The sequence below is a fragment of the Caretta caretta genome, chromosome 10 (assembly GCF_965140235.1).
Source record: "Caretta caretta isolate rCarCar2 chromosome 10, rCarCar1.hap1, whole genome shotgun sequence".
Classification (NCBI taxonomy): domain Eukaryota; kingdom Metazoa; phylum Chordata; order Testudines; family Cheloniidae; genus Caretta; species Caretta caretta.
This window is the reverse complement of record NC_134215.1, coordinates 19,939,252-19,962,767: the sequence shown is the minus strand read 5'-3', so window position 1 is coordinate 19,962,767 and position 23,516 is coordinate 19,939,252. Positions and strand designations below refer to the sequence as shown.

Here is a 23,516-nt window from a genome sequence, read left to right as displayed (position 1 = left end):
GGCCATATAGTGTGTGCTGTTCTATATGTTATGTACTCAAACATCTTCAGTGTTGCTCATATCTTCTTGCATTCACTATTAAAAACATGGTAACTACAGCACTTGCTTGCACTGAACGTCTGGAAATGTAACATGGGGAAAATATATGCATATAGCTGTGTTTTAGGCCAGTATTTGGTCTGTTTTGAAAAAAGTGAGGTATATGAACTACACTGGTTCATGCGGGGCCTGATCTAAATCCTGATCAAGCCCCTAGAAAGACTTCCCCTAGCTTCAGTGGGAAGTGGCCTAGGCCCTTAATTTACTCCTCCCAACTGAAGTTGTTTCTCTCAACTGAAAATAGGGAGCACCAGCATCCTCTGACCCACTAGCTCAGGGTAGATCATCAGCAAATGCTCTGCAGCCCTCCACTGCGCACAGTTAGAGAACTTGTTACACGCACTTACAGTATGTCATCTACACCTGGTAAATGTAACGTGCACCATGGGCCCTATAGCAGTGTAGAGTAGGTTACACTACGGCAGAGGTGGGCAAACTACAGCCCGCCGGTCACGTCGGGCCTACCAGACCATTTAATCTGGCCCTCAGCTCCTGCCGGGGAGCAGGTTGGGGGTTTGCCCCACTCCGCATGGCTCCCAGGAAGCAACCGGTGTGACACCCTCCCCCTGCCCCGGCTCCTTCGTAGAACACAGATGCATGGCTAGGTGGCTCTATGCGTTGCCCCGTCCACAGGCGCTGCCCCCACAACTCCCATTGGCCACGGTTCCTGGAGCTGTGGGGGGTGGTGCCTGCAGCCGGGGCAGCGCGCTGAGTCGCCTGGCCATGCCTCGGAGCCGGAGGGGGGGACTTGCTTCCGGGAGCTGCTTGTGGTAAGCGCCACCCAGAGCCTGCACCCCTGAGCCTGCCCCGCACCCCGTCCCCTGCTACAGCCCTGATCCCAGACCAGAGCCCCCTCTTGTACCCCAAGCCCCTCAGCCCCACCCCAGAGCTCAACCCCCAGCCAGAGCCTCCTCTCCCCCATGCCCCAACAGCCTGCCCCATCCCTAATCCTCCACCCCCGCCCTCTGAACCCATTGGTTACAGCCTGGAGCACTCTCTTGCACCCCAAACCTCTCATCCCTAGCCCCACCCCAGAGCATGCACGCAACCCAGAGCCCCCTCCCACACACCCACCCCAATTTTGTGAGTACTCACGGCCCCTCATACAACTTCCATACCCCGCTGTGGCCCTCAGGCCAAAACGTTTGCCCCCACCCCTGCACTAGGAGCTGTGGCCCATGAGGGGGGGTAGTAATGACGTGACGCCCCCTAATGCCTATCGAGTCAAGGCTGCGTGGATCATTCCACTTCCCGGAGGCATTAAATCGCTTGACGCTGTGGCTGGGCGGCGCCTAGGCAGGGCCGGCCCGCGAGAAACCGCGCCCTGTGGAACGCGTGCGCACTGCACCCACCGGGCATGGACAGCGGGCTCCCGCAGACAGCCCCAGCATCCCCGTGACCGAGGAGCCAATCAGGGAGCCCGGCAGCGGCTCGCCCGGCCGCCTTTCCCCACTTCCCTGCAGGCGCCGCCGCCGCCGCCGGCTGGGGAGGGAGAGCGAGCGTGGACTGCGGGCAGCCCGAGCCGTCGCCGCGCTCCATGGCGATCCAGGGCTTGTGCAGCGCGGGCGGCTCGGAGCCCTTCTGGGTAAGAGCGGCGCGGGGTTTGCGGCTGCGTTTCCCCTGCCGCCGCGTGCTCCGCGGCTCCCGCACGCCGCCTGGCTGGGGTCCCCACGGGGAAGCCGGGCTAGGGTGTTCCTGGAAGGGACACAGCCTTTCCCCGGGTCAGGCCCTGTCTGGGAGGGTGCAGCCCCCTCCTCCCTTCTAGGAAGGGAGTGCCGGGAGCGGGGTTGCAGGGCCCCAGAGGGAAAGGTGTAGGGCCCTTAGTCTGAGGAAGGGGTAGAGTCTCTCCCGCCCATCCAGGGGAAGCGCCAGGGTACCAAGAGCTTGGCTGATGCCTGTTAGTTCTCTCGCCCTGTCAATAGTTATGTAAAGGGTGGTGGGGTTGATGGGCTGGGAAATGGGTTTGTGATTGGTTAGTGTGGAGGCTGTGCCTTTCTCGGTGGTATAGGACTGTCTCCTAAACGTATTTACTCACTGCAAGATTTTGATAATCGCACCCAGACTAAGCTTAGTTTCAGTTTAGGTAGCTCCGAGGTGAAAACGGGCAGCTCTGGCCCCATGAGGTGGTGGTGAGTCGTGCAATTGTATGGTACAGGCTGCTTTACAGGCAGAGCGTGAGGATGCATCACCTACATAAGGCTTATAGACTAACAAGCCCACAACTAAAGAGATTGTGAAGTCCACAGCACATGTTTATTGAGTAACAAACAGAGCTGCCTGTTCTGTGCTATGGCAGTTGTGACACCTGTTAAGAGAAAAAGTGCTTTTAATTGTTTTCTGTCTCTTCAAGGTTAGATTGTGTATGTTAAGTAAATAAATTAGTATGGGTGGCTCTTTGTTGTGGTCTCTCAAAAGTTAATTAGCAAAGGTTCTTCTATCTTTATTGTTGTGGTTTTTGTGCCCCAAACTCTGATTCTCCTTCCACTTCTCTGTAAGCTACAATCTTATGTTGAACTGCACTTTGTATCTGGATATTTGAGTAGTTAGGACATGGGCTACATTCTGGTTGTCCAAATCATGTAGTGGAATGTGCTTTTCTTACACTATGGTTGGTTACATGGTTCTCTGCTTTGTATTGTTTTTTAAATATTAATATTCTGGTAGCAAGTCAGAATCGGGACTCCATTGTGCTAAACGCCGTACAAACACTTATATGTACATGGTCCCTGCTCTTAAAGCTGTTGTTAATGAATTTTTCTCTGGTTTTGCTTTCATTTGGTCTCTTTAATAAGACATTGTAAGCTCACTTGCCTTGTCACCTTGAATGTAATGTAAACAAAGTAACTTTGGGTGTGAATAGAGGTTTATGGGAATGTTCCCCTTTATACCTGAGATTAAAAAAAACACTTGCTTTGTGGGTCAAGTGGAGCCCTAATCCTGAATGGGGCTTTCACTTGCTACTGCAAATATAGAATCCTAGTTTCTAGTGACACTTGAACCTGTGCTTTCTATGATTCCAACTTACGTGATATCTTGTTGACTAGATAAGTATTCAGGGTACTAGCCACAAAATAGAGTGGTGGATACATGTGGTCATTGTAATAACTGTTTCCTGCTTTGGTCAGATAAACTACAGCTTTGAATTCTCACGTTTTCAGTTACTTCAGTCATATAAATAGATATAACTGACATGCTTTTTGTTGAAGGTTTGTAAATAGTTATGGGTTTACTTGTGCTGGAACTTGTAATTCGTTGTGCATTTACAAGTTGGGAACTTGCCTTGCTTACTGAAAAACAGTTCTTGTGCAAGCTGGAGCAGTTGTTAAACCAACTTGCTTGAAGTGAGAGAGAGTTCCTGGGAAGAGCTGTAGCTCACGAAAGCTCATGCTCAAATAAATTGGTTAGTCTCTAAGGTGCCACAAGTACTCCTTTTCTTTTTGCGAATACAGACTAACACGGCTGTTCCTCTGAAACCATTCTGAAGTAGTAATCTGTGTTACTCATCAGACTATAATGGTAAGATTCATGATTGCTGAAAATGTTACCGGTTTGCATTAAGTGCATTGGATTGTTTGTAGATGAGTTCAGAGGACTTTCTCTGGGCTGACTTGTAGTAGCTATTGAGCGCTTGCTTTATTTCTACTTTTCCTGAAAATGTTGAGAGGTATTAAAATTGTGACTGGGGCTTGAAAAATCCATTCTCCCGTGGCAGATAGGAGGCTTTCCCTGGCTTTTCCTTTCTGCAAAACATAAGTTTTCATTTTTAAAAAAAGGCTCCAGTCCTTATTGTTGTGAAGGTAACCTCCCAAATGTGAGCCACTTGTGTACAATGCAGTGTGTAGGTATGGGGTATATCTTGATAAATATGAAGACATACCACTTCAGTGCCTTTTCTGCAGCTTTATAGGTTTCCATTGCAGCAGAGAGGGAGCTATGAGAGGGGTTGAGTAGCAGAGACCCAACACGCATGCCCTTGTAGCAGCTAGGAGGCTACTTTTCATATTGGCCTCTGGCTGTTGCCGTGCTTTGTTATTGCTATTTCTCCGGCTATTGGGTGTCTGGTAAAATTTCCAAGCGCAATGCATGGATTTGGTCAGAAAGGGTGGGAAAGAGACTGACGGGTATAAATTGGAGAAGTGAAGTACAATATATAGAGAACATGGAAAGGAGGCGGTAGAATGGACAATGTAGGAAAATAAAGGAAGAGAGAAGTGGGAATTCAGGGAGAGAATATGGAAAGAGGAAAACAGTGAAGGAAGTGAAGGAAAAATATATTGACGATTAAAGCAAAGAGAAATATAACAAAAGCAAGATATATTAGTAAGTAGGGATGGTTGAATAGAACTGAAAAAAATTCCATTAATTTCACATATCTGCCAAATAATATTTAAACATATAATAAGCTGATTGGCTACTTCAAGAGAGAATTTGTAAGATAAGTAATTCAACAATACTCATGACATTTATTTGTTTGTTCTCTAGTGGTGTTGATCTTGCTCAATAGGTATTCAGAAACTATTCAGCAAATATGTTATCTATGAGTATTGGTGACATTCAACAAATATCTTGTTTTGTTTCTCAGCTATCCAAACATTGTTGCATTAGAAAAAGTTTATTGACAATATTACAGTTAAGCATATATGTAATAAACAGCACGCAACTGTTTTAATTAAATAGCAGGAGATGTGGTATGGTAGCAAAGCAAGGGAGTAGCTTTGGCAGGGTATATATTTCCCCCCACCTATTATATTTGAGCAAATAGATGTTGGGTACATTTTTAGAGTTTGTTGCCTGATTCAGTTTGAATAGGCACATGCATACAGTGTGTGAACTCTTTCTTTTTTCTTTTTCAGGTTTCTAACTACCTGTTGACTTTTCTCGTAACTTAAAATATCACAAATGCGAAATGAAAAATTCAGTTATAGAGCTTATTTTCAAGATTGATATGCCTTTGTATCACTTTTTACTAATTAGTTGGGTAACGCGCAATCACTTTGAGGATTTCAGACTCCCATTGTTCTTGGGTTTGTTCCAAAGCATGAGTACAAGAACAAATTCTTTCTTCTTGAGCTAAGCTGTGATCTGGTGGCCTTAATTAAAAAGGTAAAGGTTGCGATCATATACTTTTTAGAGTTAATTTACAGTCCTTCTAAAATTAATATGGATTGATTAATGAATAATAAATTATGAATAGTCAATTTTTTTTGTGATTAAAGGCAGATTTCTTTATTTCTTTAACTCTGCCATTGGTATGTTTATTTGGTGAGATTCTGTCCTTATTGTGAAATCCCTGACTTGAAAAATATGTGCAGTCTTTTCGGTGTTTTTCAAAAAATACAGTTGCCTGTAGGGAAAGGTTGATTCTTAGGGGCTGACCATTAGAAAGAAGCCTACTGGAATAGAATTTGTAGATCAGATAATTTTAGGAACCCACCCCTCTCCCCCCAAAAAAATTTATAGGTCATATCCTTTCTGTTTGAAAGCTCTGGTAAAACATGAGCCCTGTTTGTGCACTTGTTTGTTGTGAAACAATTTGTCGCATTTTTTCTTCAATTACTTCAGGGGGTGAAAACTGAAATCAGGTTAGGAGACCAAGTGAGTCATGCCCCTTTTACAAATACATTGCTTCACAAAGAAACAAAAGATCTGTAATATATTTTTAAATAACATCTTTGTTCCATAAAATATAAAAAAGAATGCATCCGATGAAGTGAACTGTAGCTCACGAAAGCTTATGCTCAAATAAATTTGTTAGTCTCTAAGGTGCCACAAGAACTCCTTTTCTTTTTGCGGATACAGACTAACACGGCTGCTACTCTGAAACCTATAAAAAAGTAGTAGTTTAAAATGTCCTGTCTTTCATACAAACAATTAGTAATAGCGATTCTAATTCTAAAGTATTTCAAACTGTATACGGAAAATCATACAACTTTTCTGAAATGTAGCCACTTCTTGGGAAGAGGCTGTAAGTCACTAGTGGATGCCACAATGTACTGGAATTTTTGTCCAAGCTGATGGATGCTCTAGAAACAAGCAGATAGGTAGATCATTACCATCTTCTTTCTTCCTGAGAATTAGAAATCCGTTGCAGTCTTCCGAACGTATCTTTGCACCATCCATTTCTGTGGTGTGGCCACCTGCTTTTTGGATTCTTCTTCTATAGAAGAGCCTCCTTAGATAGAAGGACTGTGTGCCCTTAGCTTCAGTTGACTTCAGTGGCTGCTGTGATGGGGTGTCCTCTCCACACTTGCACTGAAAGAATTAATGCAGGCCATTGGGGCTGATTAGCCTATTAGGCGGCAAGCTTGGGGGAATTAAGATTCAGACAGAAGCCTTCATTAGCAGAAGCTCACATCTGCAGGAATAGTGTGGCCAGGAAGCTGACAACAAATGGGGCTGCTGGGACAGGCTGCAGTTGGTCTCTGGGAAGAGGGAGGAGTGTTTGGATGCTGCACAGATATGTAGCTTGCAGTTGCTCCCTGGGAGGAGGGAGTGCTGAAGCTGGCAGACCCAGAGAAGGAAGGGAGAGCCAGAAGGTTTAGGGTATGTCTACACTACGGAATAAGGTCGAATTTATAGAAGTCGGTTTTTTAGAAATCGGTTTTATAAATTCGAGTCTGTGTGTCCCCACAGAAAATGCTCTAAGTGCATTAAGTGCATTAACTCGGCGGAGCGCTTCCACAGTACCGAGGCAAGCGTCGACTTCCGGAGCGTTGCACTGTGGGTAGCTATCCCACAGTTCCCGCAGTCTCCGCTGCCCATTGGAATTCTGGGTTGAGATCCCAATGCCTGATGGGGCTAAAACATTGTCGCGGGTGGTTCTGGGTACATATCGTCAGCCCCCCGTTCCCTCCCTCCCCCCGTGAAAGCAAGGGCAGACAATCATTTCGCGCCTTTTTTCCTGAGTTACCTGTGCAGACGCCATACCATGGCAAGCATGGAGCCCGCGCAGGTAACCGTCACCCTATGTCTCCTGGGTGCTGGCAGACGCGGTACGGCATTGCTACACAGTAGCAGCAACCCCTTGCCTTGTGGCAGCAGACGGTACAGTACGACTGGTAGCCGTCATCGTCATGTCTGAGGTGCTCCTGGTCGCCTCTGTGAGGTCGATCAGGAGCGCCTGGGCAGACATGGGCGCAGGGACTAAATTTGGAGTGACTTGACCAGGTCATTCTCTTTAGTCCTGCAGTCAGTCCTATTGAACCGTCTTATGGTGAGCGGGCAGGCGATACGGACTGCTAGCAGTCGTACTGTACCATCTTCTGCCGAGCAGCCATGAGATGTGGATGGCATGCAGTCCTTCTGCACCGTCTGCTGCCAGCCAAAGATGTAAAAGATAGATGGAGTGGGTCAAAACAAGAAATAGACCAGATTTGTTTTGTACTCATTTGCTTCCCCCCCTCCCCTGTCTAGGGGACTCATTCTTCTAGATCACACTGCAGTCACTTACAGAGAAGGTGCAGCGAGGTAAATCTAGCCATGTATCAATCAGAGGCCAGGCTAACCTTCTTGCTCCAATAAGGACAATAACTTAGGTGCACCATTTCTTATTGGAACCCTCCGTGAAGTCCTGCCTGAAATACTCCTTGATGTAAAGCCACCCCCTTTGTTGATTTTAGCTCCCTGAAGCCAACCCTGTAAGCGCCCCTCCCAGCGTCAGAGCAATGGCAAACAATCGGGCATCTGAGAGTGCTGTCCAGAGCAGTCACAATGGAGCACTCTGATGGGGCTAAAACATTGTCGCGGGTGGTTCTGGGTACGTGTTGTCAGGCCCCCGTTCCCTCCCTCCCTCCGTGAAAGCAAGGGCAGACAATCATTTCACGCCTTTTTTCCTGAGTTACCTGTGCAGACGCCATACCACAGCAAGCATGGAGCCCGCTCAGGTAACCGTCACCCTATGTCTCCTGGGTGCTGGCAGACGCGGTACGGCTTTGCTGCACAGTAGCAGCAACCCCTTGCCTTCTGGCAGCAGACGGTGCAATACGACTGGTAGTCTTCCTCATCGTGTCCGAGGTGCTCCTGGCCGCGTCGGCTGGGAGCGCCTGGGCAGACATGGGCGCAGGGACTAAATTTGGAGTGACTTGACCAGGTCATTCTCTTTAGTCCTGCAGTCAGTCCTATTGAACCGTCTTATGGTGAGCGGGCAGGCGATACGGACTGCTAGCAGTCATACTGTACCATCTTCTGCCAGGCAGGCAAGAGATGAGGATTGCTAGCAGTCGTATTGCACCATCTTCTGCCAGGCAGGCAAGAGATGGGGATGGCTAGCAGTCGTACTGTACCATCTTCTGCCGAGCAGCCATGAGATGTGGATGGCATGCAGTCCTTCTGCACCGTCTGCTGCCAGCCAAAGATGTAAAAGATAGATGGAGTGGGTCAAAACAAGAAATAGACCAGATTTGTTTTGTACTCATTTGCCTCCTCCCCTGTCTAGGGGACTCATTCCTCTAGGTCACACTGCAGTCACTCACAGAGAAGGTGCAGCGAGGTAAATCTAGCCATGTATCAATCAGAGGCCAGGCTAACCTCCTTGTTCCAATAACAACGATAACTTAGGTGCACCATTTCTTATTGGAACCCTCCGTGCAGTCCTGCCTGAAATACTCCTTGATGTACAGGCACCCCCTTTGTTGATTTTAGCTCCCTGAAGCCAACCCTGTAAGCTGTGTCGTCAGTCGCCCCTCCCTCCGTCAGAGCAACGGCAGACAATCGTTCCGCGCCTTTTTTCTGTGCGGACGCCATACCAAGGCAAGCATGGAGCCCGCTCAGCTCACTTTGGCAATTAGGAGCACATTAACCACCACACGCATTATTCAGCAGTATATGCAGCACCAGAACATGGCAACGCGATACCGGGCGAGGAGGCGACGTCAGCGCGGTCCCGTGAGTGATCAGGACATGGACACAGATTTCTCTGAAAGCATGGGCCCTGCCAATGCATGCATCATGGTGCTAATGGGGCAGGTTCATGCTGTGGAACGCCGATTCTGGGCTCGGGAAACAAGCACAGACTGGTGGGACCGCATAGTGTTGCAGGTCTGGGACGATTCCCAGTGGCTACGAAACTTTCGCATGCGTAAGGGCACTTTCATGGAACTTTGTGACTTGCTTTCCCCTGCCCTGAAGCGCATGAATACCAAGATGAGAGCAGCCCTCACAGTTGAGAAGCGAGTGGCGATAGCCCTGTGGAAGCTTGCAACGCCAGACAGCTACCGGTCAGTTGGGAATCAATTTGGAGTGGGCAAATATACTGTTGGAGCTGCTGTGATGCAAGTAGCCAAAGCAATCAAAGATCTGCTGATATCAAGGGTAGTGACCCTGGGAAATGTGCAGGTCATAGTGGATGGCTTTGCTGCAATGGGATTCCCTAACTGTGGTGGGGCTATAGATGGAACTCATATCCCTATCTTGGCACCGGAGCACCAAGCCGCCGAGTACATAAACCGCAAGGGGTACTTTTCAATAGTGCTGCAAGCTCTGGTGGATCACAAGGGACGTTTCACCAACATCAACGTGGGATGGCCGGGAAAGGTGCATGACGCTCGCATCTTCAGGAACTCTGGTCTGTTTCAAAAGCTGCAGGAAGGGACTTTATTCCCAGACCAGAAAATAACTGTTGGGGATGTTGAAATGCCTATATGTATCCTTGGGGACCCAGCCTACCCCTTAATGCCATGGCTCATGAAGCCGTACACAGGCAGCCTGGACAGTGGTCAGGAGCTGTTCAACTACAGGCTGAGCAAGTGCAGAATGGTGGTAGAATGTGCATTTGGACGTTTAAAGGCGCGCTGGCGCAGTTTACTGACTCGCTTAGACCTCAGCGAAACCAATATTCCCACTGTTATTACTGCTTGCTGTGTGCTCCACAATATCTGTGAGAGTAAGGGGGAGACGTTTATGGCGGGGTGGGAGGTTGAGGCAAATCGCCTGGCTGCTGGTTACGCGCAGCCAGACACCAGGGCGGTTAGAAGAGCACAGGAGGGCGCGGTACGCATCAGAGAAGCTTTGAAAACCAGTTTCATGACTGGCCAGGCTACGGTGTGAAAGTTCTGTTTGTTTCTCCTTGATGAACCCCCCCACCCCTTGGTTCACTCTACTTCCCTGTAAGCTAACCACCCTCCCCTCCTCCCTTTAATCATTGCTTGCAGAGCCAATAAAGTCATTGCTGCTTCACAGTCATGTATTCGTTATTCATTCATCACACAAATAGGGGGATGACTACCAAGGTATCCCAGGAGGGGTGGTGGAGGAGGGAAGGAAAATGCCACACAGCACTTTAATCACAGCACTTTAAAAGTTTACAACTTTAAAATTTATTGAATGACAGCCTTCTTTTTTTTGGGCAATCCTCTGTGGTGGAGTGGCTGGTTGGCCGGAGGCCCCCCCACCGCGTTCTTGGGCGTCTGGGTGTGGAGGCTATGGAACTTGGGGAGGAGGGCGGTTGGTTACAGAGGGGCTGCAGTGGCAGTCTGTGCTCCAGCTGCCTTTGCTGCAGCTCAACCATACACTGGAGCATACTGGTTTGGTCCTGCAGCAGCCTCAGCATTGAATCCTGCCTCCTCTCATCACGCTGCTGCCACCTTTGAGCTTCAGCCCTGTCTTCAGCCCGCCACCTCTCCTCCCGGTCATTTAGTGCTTTCCTGCACTCTGACATTATTTGCCTCCACGCATTCGTCTGTGCTCTGTCAGTGTGGGAGGACAGCATGAGCTCGGAGAACATTTCATCGCGAGTGCGTTTTTTTTTCTTTCTAAGCTTCACTAGCCTCTGGGAAGGAGAAGATCCTGTGATCATTGAAACACATGCAGCTGGTGGAGGAAAAAAAAAGGGACAGCGGTATTTAAAAAGACACATTTTATAAAACAGTGGCTACACTCTTTCAGGGTAAACCTTGCTGTTAACATTACATACATAGCACATGTGCTTTCGTTACAAGATCGCATTTTGCCTCCTCCCACCGCGTGAACGGATTTTGGTTGAATGCCAGCAAACATACACTGCAATGCTTTGTTCTACAGTGATTCCCCAGTACGTGTTGCTGGCCTGGAGTGGTAAAGTGTCCTACCATGAAGGACGAAATAAGGCTGCCCTCCCCAGAAACCTTTTGCAAAGGCAGAACCGCAAATGCCAGGGCAAAGTAATCCTTTCACATGCTTGCTTTTAAACCATGTATAGCATTTTAAAAGGTACACTCACCAGAGGTCCCTTCTCCGCCTGCTGAGTCCAGGAGGCAGCCTTGGGTGGGTTCGGGGCGTACTGGCTCCAGGTCTAGGGTGAGAAACAGTTCCTGGCTGTCGGGAAAACCGGTTTCTCCGCTTGCTTGCTGTGAGCTATCTACAACCTCCTCATCATCATCTTCTTCGTCCCCAAAACCTACTTCTGTATTGCCTCCATCTCCATTGAAGGAGTCAAACAACACGGCTGGGGTAGTGGTGGCTGAACCCCCTAAAATGGCATGCAGCTCATCATAGAAGCGGCATGTTTGGGGCTCTGACCCGGAGCGGCTGTTCGCCTCTCTGGTTTTCTGGTAGGCTTGCCTCAGCTCCTTCAGTTTCACGCGGCACTGCTTCGGGTCCCTGTTATGGCCTCTGTCCGTCATGCCCTGGGAGATTTTCAGAAAGGTTTTGGCATTTCGAAAACTGGAACGGAGTTCTGATAGCACGGATTCCTCTCCCCAAACAGCGATCAGATCCCGTACCTCCCGTTCAGTCCATGCTGGAGCTCTTTTGCGATTCTGGGACTCCATCATGGTCACCTGTGCTGATGAGCTCTGCATGGTCACCTGCAGCTTGCCACGCTGGCCAAACAGGAAATGAGATTCAAAAGTTCGCGGTTCTTTTCCTGTCTACCTGGCCAGTGCATCTGAGTTGAGAGCGCTGTCCAGAGCGGTCAGAATGGAGCACTCTGGGATAGCTCCCGGAGGCCAATACCATCGAATTGTGTCCACAGTACCCCAAATTCGAGCCGGCAACGTCGATTTAAGCGCTAATCCACTTGTCAGGGGTGGAGTAAGGAAATCGATTTTAAGAGCCCTTTAAGTCGAAATAAAGGGCTTCATTGTGTGGACGGGTGCAGGTTTAAATCGATTTAACGCTGCTAAATTCGACCTAAAGTCCTAGTGTAGACCAGGGCTAAGAAAGGGCTCAGGGAAATGCAGAAAGGTAAGGGGTGGAACAGACTTGCAGTGGTTCTCAGCCAGGGGTCTGGGGCCCCCTGGGGGGCCATGAACATGTTTCAGGGCATCCTCCAAGCGTGGCTGGCATTAGACTCGCTAGGGCCCGGGGAAGAAAGCCAAAGCCCCACTGCGGGGTACTGCAGCCCAGGGCCTCGAGGCCCAGCACCCAAGGCTGAGGCTGAAGCCTGAGCAACTTAGCTTCGCGGTGCCCCCTGTGGTGTGCTGCCCTGGGCAATTGCACTTGTTGTGGCACAGCTTTTTATAGCATGTTGGGGGTGCGGGGGAGGGGACCCTCAGAAAGAAAACTGTTGAGAACCATTGGAACCTGCAGTAGAGGGTGGGCCTGGGCTCCCCAGCCGGTGACTGGGAAGTGGCAGCAGCGGGGCAGTGCACAGGAAGACTGCCTGAGCCTGTTTGGGGGAAGAGACTCTCCTCCTCCTCTTCACCCCCCCCCCCCCAGACCTGAAGGGGAAAGCATGATAGTGACCTAGCCTGTGGGCTGCATAATGAAGAGGCCAAAGCAGCTCCTGGAGTGAGAGGGGACTGCAGACAAAAAGACAGAGGTGGAGGGATGGCTTTGACCTGGTGAGCTATTCCCCAGAATGGCCATGAGGAGGCGCCATAACATGTGATAGAGGGATATTCAGTACCCTTTGCAATAAAGCACATAGAATTCCATTTCATCTCCCTTTTGCTTGTCTTCGGTATCTATTTTCATAAAATCTCTCCTCATTTCTACCATTGCTACCCACTGACAATAGTGTAAGACCAGGGTAGTCACTTGACAGGTATTTTCACTGCTCTGTTTTGCCGCATGGTAAAAATGTCTGGGCTCTGAATACACTAGTGCTCCCACCATTGTTGCCACCCATAAAGCTGAAATGGTGGTACAGTAGTGCAACACTGGGAAACATCCCTAAAATATTAGTGTAGAGGCTTTGTAAGTAACTGTCACAGTTATTGAGCAAACTGCACCTCTGATCTCTCTTGCTCTCATTGAATGCATCCCTCGTAGGTCTCTATCCTTTATGGTTACATGTACGCAGCATGCAGCAGCCTGTGTTGGTGAGTCTCATAGTGTGGGTCTACAGGCTTGTGGTTCGGTACGAAAAAGAGCTGTGTAGACATTCAGATTCTGAAGCCTACGAAGGGGGACTGAGCTTCAGATCCCAAGGCTTGAACATCTACACAGCTCATGAGCCCTGCAATCCTGAATCTATAGATCCAGGCTCCAAGACTTGCTGTCAGGGTCCCTGCTTGCTGTTTAGACGTATCTTAACTGTCACCTGGCTCCAGATGAAATTACAGAGTCTTCCACATTGACTGGGCCCTGGGTTGCAGTCCCGTGGTACTAACTGTGATTACATCAGCAGGTCAGATTTAGGCTAACACCCAGTAGTTCTGTTCCTTCAGACAAGATCCTTGAAGCTAACAGCTTGTCCTGTTATCTTTTAAGTATATTGCTGGGGAATCCTTATCTAGATCTATTGTGTTGCTTTTCTTTTTCTTCTTCCCAGAGCCCCCTATTAAGTCAGATCAGTAGTCATGCAGGAAATTTTAATAACCCACCATAGTTAGACAGTAACTTTACCTCACTGACCAAAGTCATTTAAAAATATTACATATCGATATTCATATATTAATACATAGTAATTCACAGCAACCATACTGGAAACATGCATATAACATTTTGTAAATATTCAAATACTGCCACTTTAAACTCATACTTCTAAATTCTAGGTTGTATCATTGCTTGACTGTATACATTCACCCTGTTCTTTGTTTGAAAATTGGCTTTCTCGCATTTCTGTTGGTCAACTGGGGCCATGTCTACACTAGCACTTGTGTCGACAAAACGTTTGTCGCTCAGGGGTGTGGAAAAACACCCCCTGAGCGACACAGGTTTTGCCGGCATAAGTGCTCTTGTGCTCAGCGCAATGTCGGCGGGATAACTACTGCTGCTCGTTGAGCTGGTTTTATTATGTTGACAGGAGAGTTCTCTCCCACTGTCATAATGCTGCTACATATCAATATAGCTGTGCCACTGTAAGCTTGTAAGTTTAGACATGGCCTCCCTAAATGGCGTAACTAAAGCCCTCCCTAACCATTGTTTAACTGCAGCTTAAATGGTATTTACATATAAACTTGACTAAGATAAAAGGATATTTCTGGCTTCTGGGAATCTGAAATCTGACTCCCAAGTGAAGTTTGTGGTTCAGTTGTCAGTAAATTACAAGAACTTGAGGGATGATAGTACAGAAAATACTACAGATTAATAAATTGTAACTGCATTATTTTCCGTGAAAGGCTGAAAGCCTGAATTGATTCTGTCAGGTTTTTAATCTTATCCAGGCAGCCTACATCTTCCTTGAAAATGAAATAATAGTTGCAAAGCTAAAATTAAAAATGAACATGGAAAGACAGATAATGGTGTATTGGAAAGGAAGAAAAGATAGCCAGAGTTGCAAGAGTAAAGGTACTTATACAGGATTACTAGAGGGACTTAAAGAAATCAGTGCTAGTTGGAAGAAGAATCTAGAAATATACTTTTATATGTGCTTGTATCTCCACATTTGTAACTCTGAAAACTCCCTTGAAAATTGCTTTGAATACATTTGGATAACACGGCTGTTACTCTGAAACCATCTTAATGTTAAACAGTTTAGATAGTTTGATGTCTTTTTGTTGGTAAAAGTTATGTTCTTTCCCTCTGAAAGCCACTATTTAAGGACCATGTTAACTAACCTTAAGGAATTTTTTGTCATGTTAGTTTGTCACAACTTTAATCCTATTTAAATGTGGAAAGTAATTTCCTAGTTAATAAATACTATTTTTCTGGAGAGTAGACAATGTGTGTGTAGTACTGGATAATAAGGTTACACAACATTTTCCATTATGAAGCTGTGTGTTTGATTGCTTTGCCAAACTTCAACTGTGTGTTGAAATTTTGCATGGCAGATGCCTCAGGCTTTTTTAATTTTGTGTAGGTCCCATCATACATTTGCTTTCAGCTTGATCTGAGCAGCCTCTGAAGGCCTTTCAAGTTAAGATGGAGCATTGTGTGCTGGGAAGCATTCTCGGTAGGGCATGCCTCAATAGTAAAGATGAGAGTAGCTGCAAACTGCTTCATTCTGTGGAAAATTAGGAGCCTGAGAAGAGTACTGTACTGTCAAGATGCTGATGCAACCTTTATTTTGGCAATGTTTGCTGCTTTAATAATAGAATTCTGATCTAAATATCTTGGAATTTCTGCACTTTTAGATAAGCAAATGTCCTCCTTAATTTGCATGTTAATAATCCTTCTAAACATTGCCAGCTGCTATTTTTCTGTACATTCAAGTAGTGTGTTAAACAGGATCAGTTTTCAGTTAATGTTCCATCTTTGAAACCTCTCCAGATCATACCTGTTCTTTATCTTCCTGTTTACTCTTTGCCATTTTCATTGTTTAACTCATCTTTGTTTAACCACTCAGCTTCTTAATTTTTACTTGTATCTAACTTAGCTTGCAGAACTCAGTGTTTCTCCCTCACTTCCCCTCAGACCAAATTCCCTTTTCATAAGGGCACTGTTTCTTCCTCACTCTCTTGCTTCAGTCAGCATTTCAAAGCTTGCAATGAATAATATAAAAAGGCAAAACTTTGTTTGCAATAGGTAATTTTGCTTCTCATTTTATATAATTCTACACTCGAGTAAAAGGATTACAATACATTAAAAACTTAAAACATGCTTGGAGTGTGAACTTAATCAAGTTTCAGCTCTGTCATTTTTTAAGGGTCCTGTTAAACTGAAAATCCTGTTTGTGCTTTGAGATGGCTTTTATTATAGTATCATTAATTTATGAATGCAGTTTAACTTTTACTTCATTATGCAAGCAGCAGCTCCCCTTCGCCTTTAGATGTTCAATACCAGCAGTATTATCAAAGCAGATCTAGAAGGTACTGTGTACTGTGTAGCTGCTGACCTAGCTCTGTGTGTATGCGAAGTGAGAGCTCACAGTTGAGACTGTCTCAGTCCAGTTACATTTTTAAATAGCTACTATGTTTAATTGCCTCCAATGTTATTGTCTCCAGTTTTAGTTTAACAGAGTTTAATTTTTCTGTACATTTTTGTTGTGATCTATCAAATAACATTTGAGTCAAATTATTTACATTTTAAATCGTCTTGCATTTGGTGTGTGTGTATTGGAAGGGAAAGGTAAAAAAATTACCTCTGGCCTTCTCATGCCTGACTGACTTTCATATTGTTTGAAAAATTAAATGGTGGATAGGGCAACTACTAACCTGAGCCTTTTCCCAATATCTCCCCTTCTGCTTTTGCCATTAACAGTACTGGAGTCTCAACCTATCCATCCTAAGAAGAAGAATCTGATAATTTGCCTGATTTCCTAGGTTGAATTTAGGGGAGGAAAAAGGAAACATTGCTTATTTTACGTAAGGACTACTTAGGTTATTCACAGCCAAAAGTATTTAATCAAAAAAGAGACAAGACAGAAGTTTATTTCTAATTCTTCTTCACTTTGGTGGGAACTTCCTGGAAATACAATGTCTCTGAATATGGTGGGTCCTCCGCCACAGTTTGTATTCATCAGAAGCATGAAGCCTGCCAAACAATCACTGGGACCACTAAAGAAGCACTAAAGGAAGAGACAACACCATTGTGAAGAAGCTAAGTGAATTCTTTGCATCCATCTTCATGGCAGAGGATCTGAGGGAGATTCCCACACTTGAGCCGTTCTTATTAGGAGTCAAATCTGAGGAACTGTCCCAGATTGAGGTGTCAGTAGAGGAGGTTTTGGAACAAACTGATAAATTGGACAGTAATAAGTCACCAGGATCAGATGGTATTCACCCAAGCATTCTGAAGAAAATCACATATGAAATTGCAGAACTACTAACTGGTATGTAACCTATTGCTTAAATCAACTTCTGTACCAGATGACTGGAGGATAGCTAATGGGAAACCAATTTTTAAAAATTTTTTTAAAAATTTTTTTAAAAATTTTTTTAAAAAGACTCCAGAGGTGATTCTGGCAATTACAGGCCAGTAAACTTAACTTCAGTACCAGGCAAATTGGTTGAAACTATAGCAAAGAACAGAAAGATTAGACACCTAGATGAACACGATATGTTGGGGAAGAGTCAAAACATGGCTTTTGAAAAGGGAAATCATGCCTCACCAATCTACAAGGGGGTCAGCAAACATGTAGGCAAAGTGATCCAGTCGACATAAAATACTTGGACTTCCAGAAAGCCTTTGACAAGGCCCCATACCAAAGGCTCGTAAACAAACTAAGCAGTCCTGGGATAAAAGGGAAGGTCCTCTCATGGATCAGTAACTGGTTAAAAGACAAGAAACAAAGGATTGGAATAAATGGTCAGTTTTCAGAATGGAGAGAGGTGAATAATGGTGTCCCCCAGATATCTGTGCTGGGACCATAGTGCAATTCAACATATTCCTAAATGATCTGGAAAAAAGGGGTAAATAGTGATGTGGCAAAGTCTGCAGATCGTACAAAGTTAGTTAAGATAGTTAACTTCATAGCAGACTGTGAAGAGATACAAAGGAACTCAAAGTGTGTCACTGGGCAACAAAACGGTCAATAAAATTCCAAGTTGATAAATGGCAAGTAATTCTTATTGTAAAACATAATCTAAATTGTATATACAAAATAATGGGATCTAAATGGCTATTAGCACTCAAGAAAGGGATCTTGGTGTCATTGTGGATGGTTGACTGTATCTTTTTCAAGAATGTGTAGTAGCAGTCAAAAAAGTTAACAGTGTTAAGAACCATTAGGAAGGGGATAGATAATAAGGAAGAAAATATCATAATGCCATAAGAACGGCCATACTGGGTCAGACCAAAGGTCCATCTAGCCCAGTATCCCATCTTTTGACAGTGGCCAATGCCAAGTGCCCCAGAGGGAATGAACAGAACAGGTAATCACTGAGTGATCCATCCCCTGTTGCCCATTCCCAGCTTCTGGCAAATGGAGGTGCCAGGGACACCATCCCTGTCCATCCTGGCTAATAGCCATTGATGGACCTATCCTCCATGAACTTATCTAGACTTTTTTTTTAACCCTGTTAGTCTTGGCCTTCACAACATCCTCTGGCAAGGAGTCCCACAGGTGGACTGTGCATTGTGTGAAGAAATACTTCCTTTTGTTTGTTTTTAAACCTGCCTATTAATTTAATTTTGGTGACCTCTAGCTCTTGTGTTATGAGGAGTAAATAACACTTCCTTATTTAATTTTTCCACACCAGTTATGATTTTATAGACCTCTATTATATCCCCCCTTCGTCATCTATTTTCCAAGCTGAAAAGTCCCAGTTTTATTAATCTCTCCATATATGGCAGCCATTCCATACGCCAACCTTTTTTCTTGCTCTTTTCTGAACCTTTTCCAATTCCAATACATCTTTTCTGAGGTGGGGCAACCACATCTGCACGTAATATTCAGGATGTGGGTGTACCATGGATTTATATAGAGGGAATATGATATTTTCTGTCTTATTATCTATCCCTTTCTTAATGATTCCCAACATTCTGTTTACTTTTTTTGGCTGCCGCTGCACATTGAGTGGCTGTTTTCAGAGAACTATCCACAATGACTCCAAGACCTCTTTCTTGAGTGGTAACAGTCAGTTTACACCCCATCATTTTATATGTATAGTTGGGATATGTTTTCCAATGTGCATTTCTTTGCATTTATCAACTTTGAATTTCATCTGCCATTTTGTGCCCAATCACTCAGTTTTGCCACAGTAAGTGCACATCTTAAATACTGTGTAAAGTTCTGGTTGCCCCATCTCAAACATATATTAGAACTGGAAAAGGTACAGAGAAGGACAACAAAAATAATTAAGAGTATGGAACAGCTTCCACATGAGGAGAGACTTAAAAAGGCCAGGACAGTTCAGCTTGGAAGAAAGATGACTTAAGGGAGATATGATAAAAGTCTATAAACTTGATTGGTGTGAAGAAAGTGAATAAGGAAGTTATTTACACCTCACACAACATAAGAACCAGAGTTCACCCAATGAAATTAATAGGCAGCAGGTTTAAAACAAGCAAAAGGAAGTATTTCTTAACACAATAGAGTCAACCTGTGGAACTCATTGCCAAGGGATGTTGTAAAGGCCAAAAATATAACTGGGTTCAAAAAATAATTAGATATATTGTGAAGGATAGATCCATCAGTGGTTATTAGATAAGATGATCAGGCTTGTAGCCCCACACTCTGGGTGTCCCTGAGCCTCTGACTGCCAAAAGCTGGGAGTGGATGACAGGGGATGGATGACAGGGCTATCATTGTCCTGTTCTTTTCCTTCCCCCTGAAGCACCTGGCATTGGCCACTGTCAGAAAACAGGGTGCTGATCTAGATATAGCACTGGTCTGACCAAGTATGGCTACTCTTATGAGTGGGGCTCTAAGAGTGATTAGCTGAAGTTTGCAAAGCTTCATAATAACTCTGTGAGGTAGGTGGGTATTGGTCCCATTCTTCATGTAGGGACACTGGATAAGAGAGAGAGAAGAATTTTCCTGATAAATATTGTCATAAAGGACAAATAAATGTCTTCAGTTTTTGTCTTATTTAATCAGATTTCATGGTGGATTTAAATTGAAAATATTTGTATCGTAATTTGTAGTAGTAATTTCGTTTAATTAGTTAAGTTCAACCCTAGAGTTCCAAGATAAGTGAGCTGCTCTTGGTGCATAGCAATAACCTTCTATTACTTATAGAAATAGATAACATGTCTGCCATATCAGATAATAATGTTTGTATAAGCAGCTATTGCACAGTGAAGCGTGGGGACACATTCACAATAGTAGGCTGCCAATGTCAAACTTTCAGGCACAAAAACAGCTGTGGTTTAAAACGGCCATAGCAAATGCTGAATTTAAAATAAATAACTAAATGTCCAAAGCAAATGTGTTCACAGTACGTGAAGTACATTTGGCTTTAGTCTTCGAGATAAAATCAATGTTTGTTGTGGAATGGGGCACCCTAGTTCCGTGAGAGAACCTGATTCAATATTGGGGGCGGGGGAATGACTGCACACCCCTAGCTGTCACCTACCCACCCCTCCCTGGAATCTTTATGGGATATCATCAAAGAATTACAACCTAATTGGGAGAATTACTCAAAGGAGAGCACATCCTGAAAGAAATCTTTCCCAAACTTCCTCTTTTGGCCTTCAGACAACTCCCCAACTTCACCAAGCTCATAATCAGAAGCAAACTCTCCAGAGACCATTACTCACCAATACAAAGTGGCGCCAGACACTGCTGCCATAACAGATGCAAAACCTGCAGTCGTATCTCCTGTACTATGATGATCAATACCATCCACAGCACCCCTTCCAAGATCCATGGGTGCTACACATGCCTATCAAAACATGTGGTGTACCTCAGCCAGTGCATCAAATGCTCCAACAACTATGTGGGTGAAACTAGACAATCACTACGCTCTCAAATGAACCCACCTGGAAAAATGACAAAAACACCCTATTACCTGTGGGTGAATGTTTTCCACAAAACAATCACTCCATATCTTACCTCTCAGTCCTTGCTTTCAAGGGAAACCTGCACAACACCTTCAAAAGATGAGCCTGGGAGCTTAACTTCATAATTCTGCTAGATACCAACAATTCTGGGCTCACTATAGATACTGGTTTTGTGTCTCATTTCAACAATTTGTAACCCACCCAACAATCTGTAAATTCTTTGTTTTATGACTGCAGAGGTGTTAATTGCCCACTTCATTTTGAATGCATCATGTTTCAGCTCCTTATGTGTAAAAAATCTGTTCCACTTTGTGTTTAGCTGTGATACTCTGATTATCTTTCCCAGACCTGAAGAAATCATAGAAATGTAGGACTGATAGGTCATCTAGTCCAGTCCCCTGAGGCAGGATTAAGTATTGTCTAGAGTCTATACCACCCATGACAGGTGTCATGAACATACTGGCCGCTGCTTCCAGCAGCTCCCATTGGCCTGGAGCAGCAAACCGTGGCCACTGGGAGCCGTGATAGGCCGAACCTGTGGACAAGGCAGGTAAACAAACTGGCCCGGCCCGCCAGGGGCTTTCCCTGCACAAGCAACGGAACAAGTTTGGGAACCACTGCTCTATGTGATTATCCAGATCAGTTATGAATATATCAAAGAGAATTGGGCCCAGGACAGATGCCTGTGAAACCCACTCAATATGCCCTTCCAGCTTTACTTTGAACCATTGATAATTACTGAGTACAGTTTTCCAACCAGTTGCGCACCCACCTTATACTAGGTTCATCTAGGGTGAATATATTTCCTTAGTTGATTTGAGCAGGTCATGTGAGATGGTATCATAAGGTTAACTAAAGTTGAGCTATACCACATCTACTACTTCCCCCCGCCCCATCCACAAGGCTTGTTACCCTGTCAAAGAAGATTAAGTGGGTTTGATGTGTAGAGTCGTGCAAATCTGCAGATATCCATGGACCATGTTTGCTGATTGTGGATAGATGTGGATCCAAATTTTATATCTAGAGTCCCGCAAATCTGCAAACAGCCGCTTTATATCTGCAGACCATGTTCGCGGATTGGATGTGGATAAAAATTGTGTGTCCAAGCAGGGTCTATTGACCTGATTTGTTCTTGACTGTTGACTTCCATGTTGACAGTTACTTAACACCTTATTTTCTTCTAGGTGCTTACAAATTGATTATTTATTTGCTCCGTTATCTTTCCAGGTACCAAGGTTAAGCTGATGGGTCTAGAATTCCCTGGGTTGTCTTCATTCCCCTTTTTATAGATATAATATATAGTACCTATGTCCTCTTCCAGTCCTCTGGGATCTCCCCTTGTCTTCCATGAGTTCTCAAAGATAATTGCTAATGGCTCAGAGATGTCTTCAGCTGGTTCCTTAAGTATTCTAGGGTGTATTTTTGTCAGGCCCTGCTGACTTGAAGACATCTAACTTGTTAAAAATTATGGTACTTGTTCTTTCCCTATTTTAGCCTCAGATCCTACCCCATTTACCTTGATGTTCCCTATGTTAGTCGTCTGACCACTGCTAAACTTTTTGGTTGAAAACTGAAACAAAAAAGGCATTTAACGTTTTGGCCATTGCTGTGTTGTCTGTTGTCTTTCCCTTCTCAATGAATAATGGGCCTACCCTGTCCTTGGTCTTCCTCTTCTTGTAATGTATTTGTAAAATGTTTTTCTGTTACCTTTTATGTCCCTAGCTAGGTTAATCTTGTTTTATGCCTTGGCCTTCCTAATTTTGTCCCTGAATGCTTGTGTTGGTTTTTTTTTTTAAATATAACCTTCATATAACTTGACCCAGTTTCTACTTTTCTGTTATGACGCTTGAGCTTCAGGTGGTTGAAGATTTCCTGTTTAAGCCAGAGTGGTCTCTAACTGTACTTACTATCTTTCCTACTCATTCGGCGCTTGGTGGAGTTTGAAGTATATGAGTTTGGAGTATATGAGTCTCATATACTAGGACCAACACAGCTACAACAACTCTGCAATAAACTTGTTCGACATGCTGGAAGGATAAAAGGAGTCCTAAGCAAAAATAGCTGTAAATAGTAATGATACCTAGCTCTCCGTCAGAATCATCTCAATGTGCTTTATGCAGTAGCTCAGAAACACTATCCCCATTTTATAAATGGAGAAAAGGAGGCACAGGTAGATGAAATTGACTTGCCAAAGGTAACCCAAGAGGCCATTGGCAGAACTGGGAATAAAAGCTAGGTATCCAGAGTGCTGGTTCACTTGTGTGTTGTGCTATTGTGGGTTATGAAGGTAGACCAGTATCAAGGCAGAGGGAGAATTAGAGAGTAAAAGAGATGCATATAGATATCTGAATGGAGAGGTATGTGTACCTTTTTATAGACTAATATGTGATAGATGTAGAGAACTCAAGGTGGAAAAAGAGTTCACACAGATGTTTTCATGATGGAATAATTATGTCAACTCATGGAGAAACTTCCTGCTCCTATTCACTTGTTTTTTTTCCTTTTTTCCTTCTTGACTACATAAAATTGGTTTGAACGTAAGCATGGCCATACTGGGTCAGACCAATGGTCCATCCAGCCCAGTATCCTGTCTACTGACAGTGGCCAATGCCAGATGCCCCAGAGGGAGTGAACCTAACAGGTAATGATCAAGTGATCTCTCTCCTGCCATCTATGTCAATCCTCTGACAAACAGAGGCTAGGGACACCATTCCTTACCCATCCTGGCTAAT

The 23,516-nt window shown here is 44.8% G+C and overlaps 1 protein-coding gene across 2 annotated transcripts in view; it reads left to right on the top strand.

Annotated features, from left to right (window-relative positions):
- The first annotated feature begins 1,453 nt into the window (after positions 1-1,453).
- The window catches only part of ABCC1 (ATP binding cassette subfamily C member 1 (ABCC1 blood group)), a 104,827-nt gene continuing 82,764 nt past the window's right edge, over positions 1,454-23,516 (top strand). Inside the window, exon 1 of one of the 2 annotated variants that reach the window (XM_048865655.2) lies at positions 1,454-1,684. In XM_048865655.2, coding sequence (XP_048721612.2) covers positions 1,637-1,684 — 48 coding nt within the window. In that variant the 5' untranslated portion in view covers positions 1,454-1,636. The remainder of the gene's footprint in view (positions 1,685-23,516) is intronic. The other variant, XM_048865656.2, reaches the window with a different exon arrangement.